Raw genomic sequence first — 20159 nt, 5'->3', positions numbered from 1 at the left:
CCCTTAGCCACGGAGCCCCTCTGGGAAATGCCACTCTTTAAAAAATGCCCTTTTGGGACTAGAATATTATGACATCATTTTCCACTTCCCTTCCTCCCTCCAAACCTGCGCATGTGTTCTTCCCCCACCGCTCTCACCAAACACCATGACCTTTTTGTTGTGTCTGCACGCGTTCCTAGATATATGAACACAACCGCCCGGTCTGTAGGTTACTCGTATGTATGTTTTCACGGCTGACCGTTCGGTACAGGATAACCAGCTGCTGTGCCGTTCCCCAGGGAAGACGACTCCTGCCGTTCTCAGCACTCCTTACTGACCTGTAATTCTTTGGCTAGGGTTGAGGCTGGCTGAGCCTCCTCCTCCCGTGTTAGCATGTCTATCCACATTGTCCTTGACTAGGTTGTGTTTAGACAGCCATGGTGGTGAGGCCTCTCGGACTTAATTCTGACTTTTGTGGGAAACATGGTCTTACGGTAACCTCCCCAGTCTTCTGGTTCTTACAATCGTTGCACTGGCTCCTTTCCCCAAGCCTCAGGTGCAAGAGTCGTGGTGTAGATGTAGCAGGCGGGAAAACCATTCCCTTGCTTAGGGATGGGAGATGCACTGATCCGTGGGGTAAGGACGACTATTTAGACTGTAGATGGGGGTCGTGCTGGTTTAGTAGAGTGATGATTACAGGTTCTCCTCTAAGATGCGTGACTTCACGAGCATTGGGTCATTGGTTTTCAGTGTCAGGCAGGGTTCCCCTCCTGTCTCAAGTCTAACTAGAGAGGTTTACCCACCATGCTGGTCATTGTTGTGGCTCACAGGAGCCATAGAGACCTAGAACTGTTGCTTCCTCCCCTCCTTTGGACGCTTGCATGGTGCCTTCTGATACCCCAAGGTGGCTTGAGTTCAGTTCTAGCTCTCGGGCCTCGGATGCTGTGTCTGAAGGACATGGTTTCATCAGCGATAAGGACTTCTTATTTTGGGGGAGGACTAACTAAGAGTGCTTGCCTATGTCTTGGGAGTCTTTTGGACAGGTTCTCGTGCCTGATGTTGGCCTATTTGTTAGTCTGTGGCTCTTGGAGCAGCGGTGGGGGATTGCCAGCCCTGATGGGAAACTTACATCAAAACTATTTGTCTATTTGTAACTGCCTTGCATGTATCTTTAGGAAGTTAATGGTAGTCCCTATGAGTCCTCACTGTTAGGCAGCCCTCCTCCCTCCTTCTGTATTTATTTCCCTCACCCCTAACTAGACCCCCCATTTTCCCTAGTTCCCCTTCATGCCACATGTACCCCACTTGTCCCCTATTTCTCCCTTCCCACCCCACCTCACATCCTTTTACATCCCTGGTTTCTACCGTTACTCCAGGTTATATACTCGCACCTGAAGACTTGAAGCTGCCAACTGATAATTTTTTAAGAGGGTGCCTCCTCCCATTAACCACTTCTTCCATTATAATTTGGAAAATTAGAGTCGAGGAATAACTTTGTTTTTAGCAAGAATAACCCAGAAGATCCTTGTGGTATTAAACCACCTCAGAGACAATCAACAGGGGACAATCAACAGGGGACAATTCATACCTGGAATATATGGTGGTTGCCTTGTCTGCAGAATGCCGGAAGGCTTTGAGAACACTGAGTCAGTGAGAAGGCCTGGTGGTGAAGGTGCCTGCCACCCATTCTACCCACCCGAATTCTATCCCAGGGGCCCCAGGGGATGGAAGGAAAGAAACAACTCCCAAAGTTGTCCTCTGACTTCCACACGAACACTGTAGCAAGCGCACCGAAGTAAGTAAGAGTCTTGGAGGAATGGCAGCTGCCTGTTACGATAAATTCAGGGGACCTGACACCCTCTTTTGACAGCCATATGCACATGGTATACAGACATACACTCAGATACATATATAGGCACATGAAATAAATAAACATCTTTTTTTTAAGAGTAAGAATGCTAAGCAGTTTTACCGAGTTTACGTTTAAAAACAAAGATTGAGGCTGATTTCTGTTTCCTGATAAAAGATGACTCTAAGCTGTAGAAACTGGAAACAATAAAAACAGAACAGCGGGCTGGAGAGACAGCTCAGAGGTTAAGAGCACGGACTGCTCTGGTCCTGAGTTCAATTCCCAGCACCCACATGGTGGCTTACAACCCTGTGTAATGGGATCTGATGCCCTCTTCTGGTGTGTCTGAGGACATAAAAACAACAGCACAGCACTCAGACACTCATCATTAAAATACACAGTAAAGTCACATCCGTTTGTCCTCATAGATCCAGTCATTCCACATAGGGTCCTTCTAGGCTCATGATAGGGGCACAGCTGGACATCAGCAGAGTTTCTGGTAAGCCCTGCCCCGTGAGTTCCCTGAGAGCGTGTTTGTAAGCGGTCACAGCTTGAGTTGTGTCTGTGAGCTGGCTCCCTGCAAACCCCATTGCCCGAGAACACAACCTTATTGGAAACGCTGTCCTTGTAGATGTGAGCAAGAGAAGGTCATTAGAACGGACCTTAGTCCTGTGGGACTGTGCGACACAGAGAGAGCCAAGAGAACATGTGAGGAGGCACAGCGGCTGGAGGGATGCCAGCCCCCACCTGGAACAACTGGAAGAGGCAGGAAGGATTCTCCCTGGGCCTCTCTGGAGGGAGCTCAGCCCTGCAGGCCCACACCTGCCCTCCTGAGAATACATTCCTATTGTTTTAAGCTACCCAGTTTGGGATATGCTCCCCGTATGTTTCTGTTGTTTTACAATTTATTTGGGAGCTGGAAACGTGGCTGAGTGGTTAAGAGCACTTGCTGCTTTTCCGTCCAGAGGAACCAAGCCCAGCACCCACATCCGGCTGTTCTTTTCTTTTTTTGGTTTTTAAAGACATTTATTTTATTATATATCAGTACACTGTAGCTGTCTTCAGACACACCAGAAGAGGGCATCCGATCTCATCACAGAGGGTTGTGAGCCACCATGTGGTTGCTGGGAATTGAACTCAGGACCCCTGGAAGAGCAAAAAGCACTCTTAACCACTGAGCGATCTCTCCAGCCCATAGGGCTGTTCTTAACTGCCTGTTCTAGTTCCAGTAACTCTGACATGGGTTCCTGTATACACGTGGCACACGAACTCATGTGGGTATAATCATACATGCGCATAAATGAATACATACATCTTTTGAACTATGTGCGTGCGTGCGTGCTTGCATGCGTGCACGCGTGTGGCGGTGTATGCACCTAAGTGCAGGTGCCAGCGGAGGCCAGCCAAGGAGGCCAGGTGGCTGTGTTCACCCAGTGTGACCAACCAGCATGTACTGGGCAGCAGACCACGGTAGACTGCCAGAAGTTTGAGAGAGATTGGCAAGGCCTGAAAAATAGAGAGACCTGCTTCATACTCAGATGAACAAGTGCCGTGTCTGGCCCTGTCAGGATCCTCCATGATTCCTGAGAGGAAGCAAATGATCTGAGGCAGAACAAGCTCCTCCAGAGGCCAGTGCTTGGCCTCTCCCACCGAGGTGGAATGTGTGGTCAGGCCTTTGATTCAGGACTGGAGACCGCAGAGCTCAGTCAGGAGCCACAGTGGCCCGCACTTGCCTGCTGTGGGCCTTGGAGAGCCGGGAAGCTCTGAAGATGGCGCTTAGGCACGAGAAGGCTGCGTAGGCTCAGATGGGGTATTGTCTTGCTTTGAAAACCCCCAGATTTTATTTTGCTAAAGCGCGCAGTTTCTCGTGTGTGAATGGCACTTAAAATGTGTTTGTAATGGGACTTGATTGTACCCAGCTGCCACCAACTGTTCTGTGCCACCCAGAAGGCAGCTGGCCGGGTGCCACATTGGGGCGTTCACTTCAAATAGAGGAATTACCGCTCTGGTTCCAGCTCCACTTCGCCAAACTATTTCCAAGTATGAAAAAGACAAAGAGGTGGGTGGGGCCCTCGGAAAGCACAGGAAAGCCAAGTTGGTGAAGGAGGCGTTTGAGCCCTGGCTTTGTGTGTGTGCACGCGTGTGCGTGCACGTGTTTGCGTGTTTGTGCGCTGGGGGAGGGGCTGCCTGCCTCCTGAGCAGCATAGAACAGGGTCCCAGTCATGCTTCTCACGCTAGCTCTTCCAGTTCATTCGCTCAACAATTATTATCAGCTAGGCCCTGGCTACAGGCAATGACCCCCTGGCTCCCAACAGTGGGAGCTATTTAACTGTAACTGTGCATAACAGAAAATGTCAGGCTCATACATCAAGGTGTGTGGGGGAGAATAACTTGGAGAGGTTGCCGCTGATAGCATAAAAACAAAAGAATCACGTGAAGGGGTGAGGTGGCTCTGCGTTCCATCCCCAGGACCACATGATCAGAGAGAACTGACTCTCATACGCTGTCCTTCCTTCGACCGTTATGTGTGCACCCCACAAAACACACACCCTTTAAAAATAAAAACTAAATCATGGAAGATGTATTTGAACAATGTCCACTCAGCATGGCGTGATTAAGGTTGAGTCATCCGACAATACAGTCTTAAGGGGCGGGAGAGTCGGCTTAGCAGCTAAGAGCACTGGCTGCTCTTGAAGAGGACCTGGGTTTGATCCCCAGCACCCACGTGGAGGCTCACAACTGCTGATAACTCTGGGGGAATCTGATAACCCACTTCTGGCCTCTGAGTTCCAAGCCAGCCAGGGTAGTCCTATCTCAAATAAGTAAACAAAAGCAAAGACGCATAGCGAAGAAAATAACTGTTGCTGAGAGCGAAAGTCCCACGTGCCCCACAGCAAGTACTTGTTATGTGCTAGACCCTGTTAGAGGACGCCCAGCCATAGAAGCCATCCTGACACCCGGAGCCTGGCTGCACTTCTCACACACATCATGCTTCTATTGGCTGCAGAGACTGTCCTAAGGAAGGGCGTTAGCACAGAAATAAGCACACAAAACCTTGGAGGACAATGATACCTCATGGCCACAGCACTATGGCTCCGCCCTTGCCTTTTAGAGGAGCAGCAGAACGCGGGCAATATAATTTGCAGGGCTGACTCCTGTGAGATTCTGTAACACTCGGGTCTGGACTCCTGTCTTTCTTCTGATAGCAAGTCATGAGCGAAAACCTCAGTCTGGCTGGACAGTGGTGGTGTATGCCTATAACCCAGCACTGGGGAGGCAGAAGCAGGTGGAGGACCTCTGAGTCCTGGGCCAACCTGGGCTACAGGGCAAGTTCCTGGGCCAGCCTGGGCTACAAGGCAACTTTCTGGACCAGCCTGGGCTACAGGGCAAGTTCCTGAGCTCCATAGAGAAAACAACAAAGAAAATTTCAGTCAAATCTGACCTCAACCTCGACAAAGCGGGAACAAGACGAAGCAGCTGTCCTTAATGAAGGATTGAGTCAAACAACTGGGAAGGAGCTGGCTGGTCCCGGACCTAAGGCACCCCTAGAGGTAGACCTCCCAGATAGGATCTCCAAGGTCACTGGGGCCTCAGGGATGTCTTCGTTGAGAGCAAGGGTACATCATCTGACTGTACTCTCTCACAGGTGCTTGTCTGTCCCAGCCTTCAGGCCAGGATTTCCTATTTTAAAAGACAGAGAAATTGGAGAACTGGATTGGAGACCGGGTCAGGGGAATGACAGCATTGCAGCCTGTCTGGTGGAGGGAAGGCACTTCAAGGCAGTAGGCAGTTAGATCAGGTGTTCGTGACAGATGTGTCCAGATGTGACCATATAGGGGAGGAGCTTCTGGCTGAAGTCAGGGACTGTGGCCAACTACAGGAGCAAACAGATCCAAGGGGTAGCCCATAAACCTGCAAGCAGGATGTTCCCAAAGAGCTGCCTGACCTGTGTGAAAACGCATGCTTGAGTGCCTACTCCCTCCCTGAGTGGTGGATGAGAGAAACTCTGGGCAGGAACAATGAGAGGTGATCCCCAGAAGCCTGAGGCAAACACGCATCACCTATGACAACTGAATGGGGCCATGAAAGGAGTGCTGAGGGAAAGGAGACAGCGGAAACTGAAGCAAGGAAACTTGAGTGGAGGGAGTGTGACACGCTGAAACGGGAGCTTCTGAGCATGGTAGAAAGCCAGACCCAGGAGGCAGGCAGGACAAGGGAGCAAGGTTCATCCCTAATGGAAGACAAAGTGGGAGTCCAAATCACCACAGAGAGGCAACTGTTTCTATCGCCACAGCAGACTTTGAGAGAGGATGGAGAACAGTGCCCATGGCATTGGTTCACCAAGTCAACAGTGCCAGCTTGACAGAATCTAAGGTCATCTAGGAGCCACATCTCTGGGGAGGCCAGTGATGGAGTTTCTAGTTGGGTTTATTGAGATGGGAAGATCCACTCTGGGTGGCACCATTCCCTAGACTGAGGACTCGGATTGCACAAAAAGAAAAAGTAGAACTCCTGTTTATCTCTGCTTCCTGAGTAGAGATGCAATGGAACCAGCTGCCTCATGCTCTTACCACCATGATTTCCCTGTCAGGCTGGACTATAAGCTCAGTGAGCCAGAACGAACCTCTCCTTTCTTAAGTTGCTCTTGTTGGCACTTTGTCACAAAGAAAGTAATGAATATAACGTGTGCATCTCCGCCCCTCAGCTCTGGACTGGAGCCTCCTTGGCCTTCCGCAGGCCTGGTCACCTTTACTTGTATCCTCCACACTCCACCCCTTTCCAGGTGCAGACACTGTCAGCTTAGGTGTCTAAGAGGCCAGTTAGACCAGGTTAGCCAGTCCCGCCTGACTAGGTCACCTTTATCTCTGCCTGGAGTTATCCCAGGAGCCCAGGCTGACTCCATGTCAGCACTCTCACACTGCCCTGCCAGGCACTTCCCGTAGAACTGGCTACGCCTTTCTCCATCCCTGTGGTTCTGTGTCCTAAAAGCACTCATCCCACACAGGAGCCCTCAGGTGTCTGTGGGATCTTTTGCTGCCAGCAAGTCATCTACTTGGATTCACACACATTTACTTTCCTGTTCTCATCTTGTCTGGATAAACAGCTGAGGAGACTAAGCCAAAAACCAAACTCCCTGTGTCTGGTAGACCAGAAGTTTCCAGAAGCCCCTAAAGGAGATGTAGAGGTTACCATGTCAAGATGGACAGCTGAGTGGCACTTGGAGCTAAGCCACTCAACAAGAAGCCTCTTCCTGCCCAGCACCTGTTCAGACCTGAGCCACGAGTTGAGGGGTGGCTTTCCTAACTGGAGCCCTTCTGCTCGTAGGCATCCCTGGAGGGACTTGTCTGACCGCAACTTTCAGGACAGATTCTCTGCTGGGCAAAACCACCGAGGCTGGGATGGAAACTGAGGGTCCGGCCATTCCCATGCACACCTGACAAAGTCCTGTGCCAACGAAGAAACCCCAGTCCACACAAGACACAAGTGTCTTCTCACCAGGCCTCCAACCTGTGGCTGGGGAAGCTGCTAGAACACTGTGCCACTCGGTCAGAGCCTATGGTGACTGAGCCATATGGTATTGTACAACACTGTCCTTGGAACATAAGCCACTCTGAAGAGCTGGGACAACTTGCAAAAGACACTCAGTATCGGGTCAGCAGAGCCGGGATCTTCGCTGAAGGAAGGGTTGGGAGGAATCGCTGGACTCTCATCTACTCAACCACTCCCTGCTGCTCCTCCCAGGCAGCTGGAACCTGGTCATAACTCTAGTCCCAGGAGTTGCCAGAGTTGCCAGAAGGGTGGGGAGTCATGACCCATGCCCGTGGTGTGACTGCTCTGTACATAAACCCGGTACGTTAACTGGCCCCCACAGCTGGACTCCGGTGGAGTTGTTCTACAGTCTGTCATCAGTGTCCTTGTTTACGTCTCTGTAGAGTGTCCCACAACAGGTGGTGACAACGTTCTCTGCCAGTGTGGGGGTCAAACTTAGATCCAAACCCTCATCCCGCCCTACTGCTGTCCGTGAGGTAATCTCATGTCAGGAGCACAACAGAGCTGCAGCGGAACGTGGCTTTGCTTGTGCCCTCCACTTACTACTCACTTAAAACCACTCCCAGACTTCAGAGCCAGTGGTTGTCTTCACTCCTAAATCTACACAGTTCTGGGGTAAACTTAAAAAGATCTCTTTGTCCACGATGGCTCTTACCGCCTAGGTTCAAGCAATGGTTCCTCATCTCAGTGTGGATGGTCACCTGAAAGGGCAGCACGGAAACGCACCCGCCTGACCTGGGATGCAGCCTGGCCTCTGCTGGGACGCACCTTCCTAAAAGTGAAAGGACAAGGACCACACAGAAAGGAATCACAGAAAATGCATTACTTTATTGCACCAAGATCTTGGCACTATCTGGGTGCCCCCACAGAGGAAGGGGAAGAGTACGGGGAGTCCTGCGCACACACAGACGCAGCCACACAGGATGTTGGACAGAAACAGCCCCTAACAGGCAGGTGAGCGAGAACAGAAACACCAGGGAGGTGGCCCTCTGCAAGTGGGCCTAAGCCACATCTACTGCCAAGCACAAAGTTCAAACTGATTTGATCCAACAGCAAGACTACTTTTAGAAAAGCTTCATTTATGTCAGTACATGTCACCGAGAACTCATTCCGCCTATGGCCTGTTCCTAATGGCTTCTAAGGAAGAAAAGGACTTGCCTTCAGTGACAGCAACACAAGCTGCCATTAGTCAGGATGGCAGATGGGGGTCATGACTGCCCGAGAGACAGTGGACTATACGCCCCTGGAGACTTTACAATGTGTAATTTACTGCACAAAGGAACCAATATGGAGGAGACACGGGAGGCAGATCCATTTTGTGCTGGCAGCTCTACAACTTTCTACTAGAGAAAGTCGTAAAGAAAAACAAATGTACCCAGGAAGCAGCTACTACCGGAAGGGTGGCAACTCCTTAGGAGAAGAGACAATGTCTGTCCCTGAAGGTGCCTGCCCCCTTCCCCCAACACGAGATAACACGGAGCCCACAGGACTCCTGGACATGACATCCGGAACCGAGGCCACACAAAGACAACTGATCATGTTCGGCTGGAAGACTCACCCAGCAGACCCCTCATGGAGCACTGTTCTCTCCTTTTTTCTTAAGGGGAAGAAACAAAGAAGGAAACACCCACATGGAAACAGGACCTCACCTCCAGGCCATGGAGAACACAACTCTTCCCACGTCTGCATCAAGTGAGACCCTGGGCCCGCAGCTGAACAGAGCGCTACACGTGGGAACCAGAAGACAGCCCCGCCCCTCCCAAGAGGCCCAGCCCAGAGCAGGGTAGGATTCAGGGAGAGAAGAGAGGCACCCCATGAGGAGGAACCTTCTGGCGCCTTCATCTCCTGGGTGCTGTCTTCCCTCACTGAGGAGTCTTGTTTGTTAACCCTAAGTCCACAGGGGCAGCTTGAGCAAGGAAGGGCAGGCAACCACGTCAATTTCAAAGCACTCACAAAACTGAGCAAGTAAAGCCAGTGTCTGCGTATCGGGGAAACACTGCTACCGGTAGCCACAGGCCTGGTCAAAAATAAAGGCTTTATCATAAGTAGTAAAATAACGGAGCTCGTCTCCAAAGACCACCACTTTGACAGAGACCCAGAGGGTACGGCAGAGTCGGAGCTCACGGTCTCCCTGCAGCCTTGGAGGCAGAGGTGTTGGTACCTCTTCCAAGGTGCTCCCCTGGCTGGCAGGTGCAGCCTTCCTGCCCGGTGTGTCCATCTTTAAAGGAGATGCACTTTGGGGTGGGGGCAGTGCAATCAGCAGGGCTTGTTCTTACTGTAGCTGACAGTCAGTCATACAGAGGCTCCTCTGAGAGGAGAGAGAGCCACTGGACAGCTTCAGCTTCAGAGAGCTCCAGAAAAGGCACCACCAAATGCCACCATTCTGAGTGAAGGACATGCTGGGAGATGCTGGCCGTGGTTCCTTGCCTGATGGCCCCAAACCAGGAACAGTTTTCCTACCTAGACCCCAGGGTCTATGAGGAAGATGCTTAACCTTTCCAGGTCTCCAAGGTTACTGTCAGCACAACACCATAGGCCAGGCTTCCTCCTGTGACTGCCCTACAAGCTGCTCTCAGCAGAGGCCCTGAGCTGAGCATCTGCATGAGATATGCATCCGTGAACAGTGGGACCAGGAGCCTCCATCATGGCAAGCTCAGTGCACCGGAGTCTGCCGCTCCTCAGATCCAAGTAGACAGTTCCAAGGATGGGATGTGACAGCTCTGGATGCCGTGGCACAGGCACACTGGTCTTCCTGGTGAGAACAGAGATGCGACAATCTTATTACATCCCTGGGTCCTTCCAAAGACATAGTCACACCTACATATTAACTAGAATACACCACAGACACAGGACACATAACAAAAACACATGCACTAAACACACGTGATACCAAACACACCACACATATGCCAGATAAACCACATATACCAACCAAATGGTTAAGACACTATACATACCACAGGCCACACATGTTGCATGCATATCAGACATACATACCATAGTTATATACCACACTCACACCACACACACCTAAAACAAACACCACAGACCACACACATACCAGATACATACACCTGAGACTTGCTATATGCACACCAGATATAAACATGAGCTAACATAGAGACAGATAAACAACACAGAGATACACACCAGCATATACATACCACAGACCACCCTACACACAAGCATACACACACCACAGACCACCCTACACACAAGCACACACACACCACAGACCACCCTACACACCAGCACACACACACCACAGACCACCCTACACACAGCAGACACACATATCACAGACCACCCTACACACAGCAGACACATACACACCACAGACCACCCTACACACAGCAGACACACATATCACAGACCACCCTACACACAGCAGACACACATATCACAGACCACCCTACACACAGCAGACACACATATCACAGACCACCCTACACACAGCAGACACATACACACCACAGACCACCACACAGCAGATAGACATACACCCAGGCTGACCTCCAACAGCCACAGCAAGCTCAGCGGCGATAGCTGAGGCTAGCAACCTTCGCAGGGTGAGTCACAGACCAAAAGTTGCGTCTACTCTGAAGCTTCTGGAAGGCATTGAAGTTTCTCTTCTTTTCCCTCTTGAACTTTTTAATTTTCTTTTCCTACATCAAGAATCATAGTGTCACATTCCCTGGAGAGGACATTTCCAAGCCTTGGAGGCTGACTGCATACACAGCATGTGCCTCCCAGACAGACAGTTACCACGCATGTGGCACCGTCTGATGGAGGTCCTGCCATCCGTCCTTTCCTGAGGAAGAGACCCACAGCTGCCCAGTGTACTGCTTTGTGCACGACTGCACCACAAGCTACTCTCAAGGCCCAAGCAGAACCATGGCCGCCTGCTACCCCAGCCTATAGTCACAGCACACACATTACCTTCCCTCGATCAAACTCTTCATCCCAGTCGTCAACCACGGTCTGGGTCCGGGCCAGTCTGCTGTCTTTCATGGCGTCCTGACTGATGGCTGAAGGCTCACCATCCCAGGTCAAAACTGTACAAGACACATTTCTGTCAGCGTCCATGGGTCCCAGTGACCTGCAGACTCTCCTCAGGGCTCATTTTCTACCGGGACCCATCTGTTCTAACCACTCTAGGTTTCTGTCTCTTACAGAAGAAAATGAAGGGAGGTCATATGACCTGTGGCTGTGACCACTGTGTACTCCAACTGCAAACCCCTCTCTGTACATGTGTGCTCTTTCTTTAGAGAAAGGGCCTTTTGTTCACGCTCCAAGTCTGCCCTGTAGAGCGTGGCCAGCTCGGGACTGCCAACACGAGCGCGGCCGGGGCTGCCGCACCCCACCCTTCCCAGCTGCCAACACGAAGCGCGCCGGGCTGCCGATCCCACCCTTCCCAGACTGCCAACACGAAGCGCCGCCGGGCTGCCGATCCCACCCTTCCCAGCTGCCAACACCTTCCGGGCCGGGCTGCCAACCCTTCCCAGCTGCTAACACGAAGCGCCGGGCCGGGCTGCCGATCCCACCCTTCCCAGCTGCCAACACGAAGCGCCGGGCCGGGACTGCCGTGAACCCTTCCCAGCTCGACTGCTAACACGCGCCGCCGGGCTGCCGATCCCACCCTTCCCCCAGGGCGGGCCGTGATCCCACCTTCCCAGCTCGACTGCCAACAGAAGGGGCCGGGCTGCCGCATCCCACCCTTCCCAGCTGCCAACACGAGCGCGGCCGGGGCTGCCGCATCCCACCCTTCCCAGCTGCCAACACGAGCGCGGCCGGGGCTGCCGCATCCCACCCTTCCCAGCTGCCAACACGAGCGCGGCCGGGGCTGCCGCATCCCACCCTGCTGGCCTGGGCACTGGACACTCTACTTCGCTGGTCTGGGCTTGCACTCCCCACGTTGAACTGCTCTTGGGCCTTTGCATCTGAATAGAATCTGCCTTTGTGCCACAGCAGGGGTCAGGTTAAAACCTATTCACCAACCGTTTGAGACTTTAAACCACATCTCATAGCACAGCAGGACCAGCACCTCCCACAACCTAGATGAGCCGGTCCCTAGGAAGAGCCACCCCGCTGCAGACCGCACCTTTTTTCCCATAAGCCGTATCAGACGAGTCCTGAAGCAACTCCTGGACCACATCCGGTTCTTGATCTCTGTTCCAGGTAACAAGAGGTGCCCGTCCCAGCCCTGAAATCAGAGGACGAGGTAGGACCCAATCACAGAAGAACGACCACACCTCCTGGTGCTGGCACTGCAGAATCCGGTACCAGCAGGTGCTCACTCTCGAGTGATAAGCTTACCCACGTCCATTCATGAGAAAAGCAAATGACAAAAAGCCAGAACACAGAGCCCAGCCTTGGTCTGACACAAAGGGTGATGCAGCTGGCACTGTCCGCTCTCTCTGGCTTCCAGACTAGGTAAGCAGCTCTCCTCTGCCATGGACCCCTGAGAGAGCTGTAGTGCAGGCACAGAACTACAGGGTGCGCACAACAGTCTAGAGCTCTGCCCGCCCACCTGCCCGCCTCCAGCCCGAGCTCTGGGATTATAAACTTTGGCCACTATGCCCAGCCACACCTTTTCTCTAAAATGACTGGCTGTCTTAGGTATTTGCTAGAGACTGATGGGAACCTATGGCCAGTGCTCCTAGTGGCCGGCACTGAGGAACAGCAAGTTGCCACCTCTGTAGCTATCAGTAGGATCTTACCCAGGCGGTCACTAGGAAGATGGTCATTCACACTCAGCTCAGGGACTGGGGTGACACTGGGCCTTGGGCTTCTCTGGTGTCCTGGGTGTTCGCTCTCTTCTTCCTGCTGCGGCTCAGGCTTTCTTTTCCGCCTTTTCTTCTTCTTCTGCAGTTCTGTCCTGGCCTCAGGCTCACAGTGGTCTGCAGGGGAGCAGCTGCGGAGAGCCAGAGGAGGGAGCAGATCGGCCCTTGAGAAACACTGCAGGCCAGAGCCTGCTCCCTCAGTGGCAGCTCCACTGCTGGAGTGTGTAAGATGGCTCAGCTAATAAAGGCACTGCACAAGCCTGCTGACCTCATGTATCCATTTCTTCTCTGGTGTGCAAGCACGCGCACGCACGCACACACACACACACACACACGAATGAAAAGGAAAAGAAAGGTAAATTTTTTTTTTTTTTTTTTAGTTCTTTTTTTCGGAGCTGGGGACCGAACCCAGGGCCTTGCGCTTCCTAGGCAAGCGCTCTACCACTGAGCTAAATCCCCAACCCCTGAAAGGTAAATATTTAGAAGAAAACCAGAGTGGGGCTGGAGAGGGTCAGTGGTGAAGAGCACTGGCTGCTCTTCCAGGGGATTCAGTACCAGAGGATCCGTTGCCCTCACACCAACGTACAGAAGACAAACAGCGCTCCGCCCTAGCATCCCTGAGGGAGGACTGCCTGCAGTGCTGTGTGGTGCTCATTCGCTCTGTCCTGACTGGCTGTGCTGTATGTGTTGTTGACCACAGTGACACAGTTAAGCGAGATGTTAGAGACGCCACATGATCTTCCTGCTCTATCCAGAGCAGGTGCACTGCACACACAGGATGCTGCTACAACCTTGCCAAATGGCACAGCTTGGCCTTGGGCCACCTGACCCTGTGGCCATCCTCTTCCACCCGTGTGACTCACTGACATAGGACATATTCCTCCCCATGCCCAGGCCGGCACTATATTATTATCCCACACCACTTGGGAAGGCCTCGGGCACATCCCCACCACGCCCTTACCCATGCTGAAGTAGGTCCTGGCACACGGTGGCTTCTTGGCTGAGTCCTTCTGATCTTTTTCTCTTCCTCCTTTTCCTGCTGCTCGCATGGTAACTGTCCAGGATGTGACTCACTTGATGGCCATTTACCTGAAGCTGCGTACCCTCTTCCTTCCGGCCCCTGGGACTCCAAGGCTGGTCCTGAGACTGGCTTTCCTGCTGGGGAGCTGTGGCGCCCACACCCTCCAGGTCCTTCTTCTTCTTCCTCTTCTTCCTGCGTGCTGTTGCAGGTGCTCCCTCGAGGCACCGTGGGAGGTGTGTGTCTCTGCCCAGTCTCTGGGGATCTCCACTAGGGGTCTTCTTCCTCTTTCTGGAGGGGCTGTGTAGGGCCTCATTGGCCTCTGGCAGTTGGTGTAAGTGGGACGTGAAGTGTCCATTGACCTGAGGCAGGGGTGTCCAGGCAGAGGAGCAGCAGCTCTGTGGCTCTGATGTCCCTAAGGGCTTGGCGCTACTACTGGACAGTGATGCAGAGTGGGGGTGGGGAGACGGTTGGGGAGCAGGTGCGGCAGCAGCCCTGTAGACAGTGGACAGAGAAAGTCACTGAGAGGATCTGCCCACGCCACACCTCTCCTGACCTCATCCACCTTCCTTTACACCTTAAAGTTTGGTGCGTACATGGGTTTGAGACAAGGTTTAAGCAGCCTTGGCTGTCCTGAAACTAGCTCTGTAGACCAGTCTGGCCTCGAACTCAGAGAGATCTGCCTGCCTCTGCCTACAGAGCACTGGGATTAAAGGTGAGTTCCAGCATGCCCAACTCACCCTAGAATTTTAAAAGGTTACTTTGTCTCTGTAATTCGTGAACAGACAGACAGACGGACGTGCCACCACTACTGAGCTGCCTGAGGAAATTTTACAGATACACACACACACACACACACACACACACACCATATTTTTCAAAGGCAGACCAAGGAAATAATGTCTACATAAAATCAAAGTTAATAAAAGCAACACATCTCAGTTTCTTGTTACGAAGCTTTTTTTTTTTTAAGTAGTGCTGAAAACAGAACCAAAGCCTTGGCCTTGCCAAGCAGGCACTGCGGCTGGGGCAGCCGGTGCCCCTGCACAGGTCTGAGGATTAGAGGTCCCAGCTTTTCATCCAGGCATGTTGTTCACACCTGTAACCCAGCGTTGGGAGGTGGAGGCAGGACAGTCAGGCACTCAGGCCAGCCTGTACTACTAAATGAGCTGAGGTCTGACCCCCAGGACAGTCAGGCACTCAGGCCAGCCTGTACTACGAAATGAGCTGAAGTCTGACCCCCAGGACAGTCAGGCACTCAGGCCAGCCTGTACTACTAAATGAGCTGAAGTCTGACCCCCAGGACAGTCAGGCACTCAGGCCAGCCTGTACTACTAAATGAGCTGAAGTCTGACCCCCAGGACAGTCAGGCACTCAGGCCAGCCTGTACTACTAAATGAGCTGAAGTCTGACCCCCAGGACAGTCAGGCACTCAGGCCAGCCTGTACTACTAAATGAGCTGAAGTCTGACCCCCAGGACAGTCAGGCACTCAGGCCAGCCTGTACTACTAAATGAGCTGAAGTCTGACCCCCAGGACAGTCAGGCACTCAGGCCAGCCGTACTACTCAATGAGCTGAAGTCTGACCCCCAGGACAGTCAGGCACTCAGGCCAGCCTGTACTACTCAATGAGCTGAAGTCTGACCCCCAGGACAGTCAGGCACTCAGGCCAGCCTGTACTACTAAATGAGCTAAGTCTGACCCCCAGGACAGTCAGGCACTCAGGCCAGCCTGTACTACTAAATGAGCTGAGGTCTGACCCCCAGGACAGTCAGGCACTCAGGCCAGCCTGTACTACTAAATGAGCTAAAGTATAACCCCCAGGACAGTCAGGCACTCAGGCCAGCCTGTACTACTAAATGAGCTGAAGTCTGACCCCCAGGACAGTCAGGCACTCAGGCCAGCCTGTACTACTAAATGAGCTAAGTCTGACCCCCAGGACAGTCAGGCACTCAGGCCAGCCTGTACTACTAAATGAGCTGAAGTCTGACCCCCAGGACAGTCAGGCACTCAGGCCAGCCTTTACTACTAAATGAGCTAAGTCTGACCCCCAGGACAGTCAGGCACTCAGGCCAGCCTGTACTACTAAATGAGCTGAAGTCTGACCCCCAGGACAGTCAGGCACTCAGGCCAGCCTGTACTACTCAATGAGCTGAAGTCTGACCCCCAGGACAGTCAGGCACTCAGGCCAGCCTTTACTACGAAATGAGCTGAAGTCTGACCCCCAGGACAGTCAGGCACTCAGGCCAGCCTTTACTACTCAATGAGCTGAAGTCTGACCCCCAGGACAGTCAGGCACTCAGGCCAGCCTTTACTACTAAATGAGCTGAAGTCTGACCCCCAGGACAGCTTGTCCAATGTGAACAAAGCACAGCAGAAGAATGACTGGGGTGGCGGCACTTGCTGTCGACCCCAGAGCTAGGGAAGAGAGGCGCCGATCAGAAGGTCAAGGTTATCTATCCTCCAGCACACAGCAGACGTGAGTCCCTCCTGGGCTACAGTGAACAAGTCTGGGCCAACCTAACGTGATCCCAGCTTCGATCCCAGCACTGGGGAGGCAGAGCTTGGTGGATTTCTGTGAGCTCCTGGCCACCCAGAGGGACAATAGAGTTGAGACCCTGTCACAAAACCAAAACCAAAATTCCTCCCTTCAAAACAAGCAACAGTAACAACAAAAAATAAAAAACAAAACAAAGCAACCAAACCCTAACGTTTCAGATTTCCACCTCAAATGTGTTAGGAAGGGAAATGTCACTAAGCAAAAAACAAAACAAAACAAAACAAAACAACCAAACAAAACCCAACACCCTGTGAGATTTATCTTTTTCTCTCCAGAGGCTACAGCGGTTCCCTTGGGACTGAACATCCCAACAACAGCAGCTGTGCGGTTGGTCACCTCAGGTTTGGTGAAGGCAAACATTTATACTTGGCCTGGGAAGATGGCTCAGCAGTTAAGAGCACTTGCTGCTCTTGCTGAAAACCCAGACTCAGTCTCCAGCACCCGTCCATCCAGTGGTTCACATCCACCTCTCACTCCAGCTTCCTCTTCTGACCTCTGTGTGCACTAAGCACACACATGGTGCTCAGAATACATGAAGATAAGACATTCATACACATAGATTTAAACAGACTCATTTAGCCAAGTGTGGTGGTGCACAGCTTTAACCCCAGCACTCGGGAGGCCGGTGGGGCAATCTCCAAGCATGAGGCCCCCCTGATCTATATGGCAAGACCCTGTCTCAAATGAATAAAACGTGACAGAAATGATCAACTTCCCCTAATGCCCCAACATTTGGGGACCTTAAGACTTAAGGACACCCGACAAATGTTCTGCTAGAGACAGGAGGCATGCATGTTCACATGGGGGTAAGGGCAGCAATGGATGTCATGTCACAGCATTCTGGGGCAGGCTGACTCAGAAATGAAGAGCCCGCAGTGCCACAGAGCCTCACTCATGCCCTCTCCTAGTTCCTGTATCCCAGCTACCATGGCGCTTGGTTCCCACGAACCCAGGTGACCGAGTGTCAGAGTCCTCTCATCTTGTCACTCAGCATCCCTAAGGGATGCAGGCACCATGGAGTCTAGCGCCTTCCTGGGGCAGATCCCCCATGGATGAGATTAAAGGCATCTAAATAATTTTATAGCACTAGAGAACCCAGTCCCCCTTCTCCAGGCCTGGCATGACACTAACAGTCAAGAGACATGTGATGACATGGGGTGATGTGGGAGGACGCTGGCAGGAAAGATACCACTGCAGGACTCGAAGGGCCATAGGGAGTCTGAGTATCTGAGGGGCTAACGGCCAGGAGAGTGCGGTGCTCCAGGCTACAAGGCGCCAGGGCAGGCAGGCAGGCGAAGACTCTGAAGAGTAACCACTCTGCCCTACTGCGGCTTTTCCCACACAGGGATGGACAAGAGAGGCCTCTGTCCTCGATGACCCATGGCTCTTCCCAGCCAGGTGCAGGGAAGGAGTCGGCACCAGGCCTGTCCCCAAGCTCACCTGGTTTTACTGACAGGCCCAGTGGAGGCAACGACGGGGTGGGTGGCTTTCATGGGGGAGGTGAGGTCGCAGAATGCTGAGGGGGAAGGTGAACCGATGTCATTGCCGGTCGCCCTCCGCAGGGTGCTGGCCTGCAGTTATTGACATAAATAAAAACTTGGTGGTCTAAAAGAAGGTGTCCGTGAGTGAAGAGGGAAAATAAAATTGAAAATAAAATTAAATTAAATTAAATTAAATGAGCCCAAAAAAAGATAAATAAAGGCACAGAAGAAAAAAAAAAAAAAAAGGAGGGGGATGGTAGAGAGAGGGGACAGCAGAAGAAGAACCAGAGAGTGTTGTTGGTTAGAAATAAAAAGGAAAAGGAGAGGACACTTCAACAAGCATCCCAGCACACGCCCACACACTGCTCACTGCTCACACAGCTGAGGGGTGGCTCCTCCCCAGCCTCCCTATGTCCCCTCCTCCAGCCAGGGCAGCTATCCTTCCCACTCTGAGCGCCCTGTGGCCCCAGCTCTTCAACTAGGAGACTCCATCAGAGAAAACTCGTTAGTCCTCTCAGCCAAGACTACCAGCAACCTGAGGTACTGAGTAACTGGGGTCTCCCCTCAGAACAGTCTCCACCTAAAACAGCCCTTTCTCAACTTGCAAATCGCTGGGAACACCAACAGGCACGCTGGTACTGTGGCCTCACGTTACAAAGAAGGCCGTACACCTTTGATTTCCTCTCCTCTCCTCAGATCTCCAGTCCCAGGGCACTTTCAGAGAGGAGACCCCCACAGACCCACCTTCTTGGCTGACAGGGCCAGTTTTTTGGCTGGTGGAGGCGACATGAGGCTTGTGGGCTCGGTGGTGATGCTGCTCAGGGCAGGGGACTTCAACTTCACCATCTTGGCATCGACTCCGTTCGACAGCACTTTAGAATGGCCAGTGGCTGGGCAGTTTGTTCCCTGAGAATCACAGACATGTGCAGCTCTGCCCTCTGAGGTCTGCGGGGCCTTGGCAGCGTCACTGCTGGCAGAATGCTCGGGGCTCGAGCTGCTGGAATCCCCCTTCTCCAGGTCCACACCATTGCCTTCCCCCTTCAGCCTGTGCCCGTTAGTAATGGCTTTGGCCAGGAGCTTTGGTGAGGTAGAGAAGATGCTGTCTCTGCTCGCCCAGGAGCCAGGCCGCTGGCTCCTGGACTCGACGGTCCCAGGAGAGCCCTGAGAAGCAGTTGGAGACGTGGTGCGAGACTGTGGCGGGGCTGACTTCTTCACCTTCTTCCCAGGCTCGTCCAGAATGGTGGGCATATGTGTGGGTGTTGGAGTGAGTCTTGGGGAGGGGGACCCGGCAGGTGACTTTGCAGGAGCACATCCATTCTGTAACTTCAGACCAGGAATGGAGCCATTTCTGGACACAGGCATGCCAACCTCCTCAGGGGACTGCAACTTTCTCATCATTACAGAGTCTTGTCGCTAAAAAGAAACAAGGCAGGAAGCCATCAGAGCCCAGAGGAGCACTGTCCAGGGAACATGGCTTCCCCATCGGGGGCAACTTCTGGGAGCAAACCCGGTTCTAGCTAATGGTGAAGACTTTCAGTGCTTCAGGACTTATATACAAAACAGGCTGCAGTTTACGACTGTGCTTACTATGAAAGTGACAGGGTCTGACAAAATCTGAGAGGATGCAGAAGGAGGAAGAGAAGTTCCACCATGTAAACTGTCCCTCGCTAGGTTACACACGGGATGCCCACACGTGTCATCACTCCGTCACCGCTAAATACTCTACACAGGAAAGAGACGTCCTTAAAGTCCTTAGTGTCTCACTGGCAGCTATGCAATTCTTGATTAATTACATAAGCTTGCATTATTCCCCATGCCTTAATTAAAATCAATCATTCAATCAATCAAACAAACAACAAAACCTAAACTTTTTACTAAGTGTCTATGTTTGCCAAAAATGTAAGTAAATAAAAGACAGAAGTTAAAAGGAGCAAGTCTCA

At 52.3% G+C, this 20159-nt stretch overlaps 1 protein-coding gene across 1 annotated transcript in view; it reads right to left on the bottom strand.

Annotated features, from left to right (window-relative positions):
- Positions 1-8186: 8186 nt before the first annotated feature.
- Usp36 (ubiquitin specific peptidase 36) overlaps positions 8187-20159 on the bottom strand; it is a 30190-nt gene continuing 18217 nt past the window's right edge. The window contains exons 14-21 of the mRNA XM_032912323.1: positions 18964-19632; positions 18179-18309; positions 14123-14674; positions 13099-13292; positions 12480-12581; positions 11318-11433; positions 10892-11043; positions 8187-10130 (exon numbers count right to left, since the gene is read on the bottom strand). Of these exons, the coding sequence (XP_032768214.1) occupies positions 10912-11043; positions 11318-11433; positions 12480-12581; positions 13099-13292; positions 14123-14674; positions 18179-18309; positions 18964-19632 (1896 nt within the window). The 3' untranslated portion in view covers positions 8187-10130; positions 10892-10911. The remainder of the gene's footprint in view (positions 10131-10891; positions 11044-11317; positions 11434-12479; positions 12582-13098; positions 13293-14122; positions 14675-18178; positions 18310-18963; positions 19633-20159) is intronic.

The sequence above is a fragment of the Rattus rattus genome, chromosome 9, assembly GCF_011064425.1.
Source record: "Rattus rattus isolate New Zealand chromosome 9, Rrattus_CSIRO_v1, whole genome shotgun sequence".
Taxonomy (NCBI): domain Eukaryota; kingdom Metazoa; phylum Chordata; class Mammalia; order Rodentia; family Muridae; genus Rattus; species Rattus rattus.
Note: the sequence above shows the minus strand (reverse complement) of the source record. Positions and strands in the feature narration are given on the sequence as shown.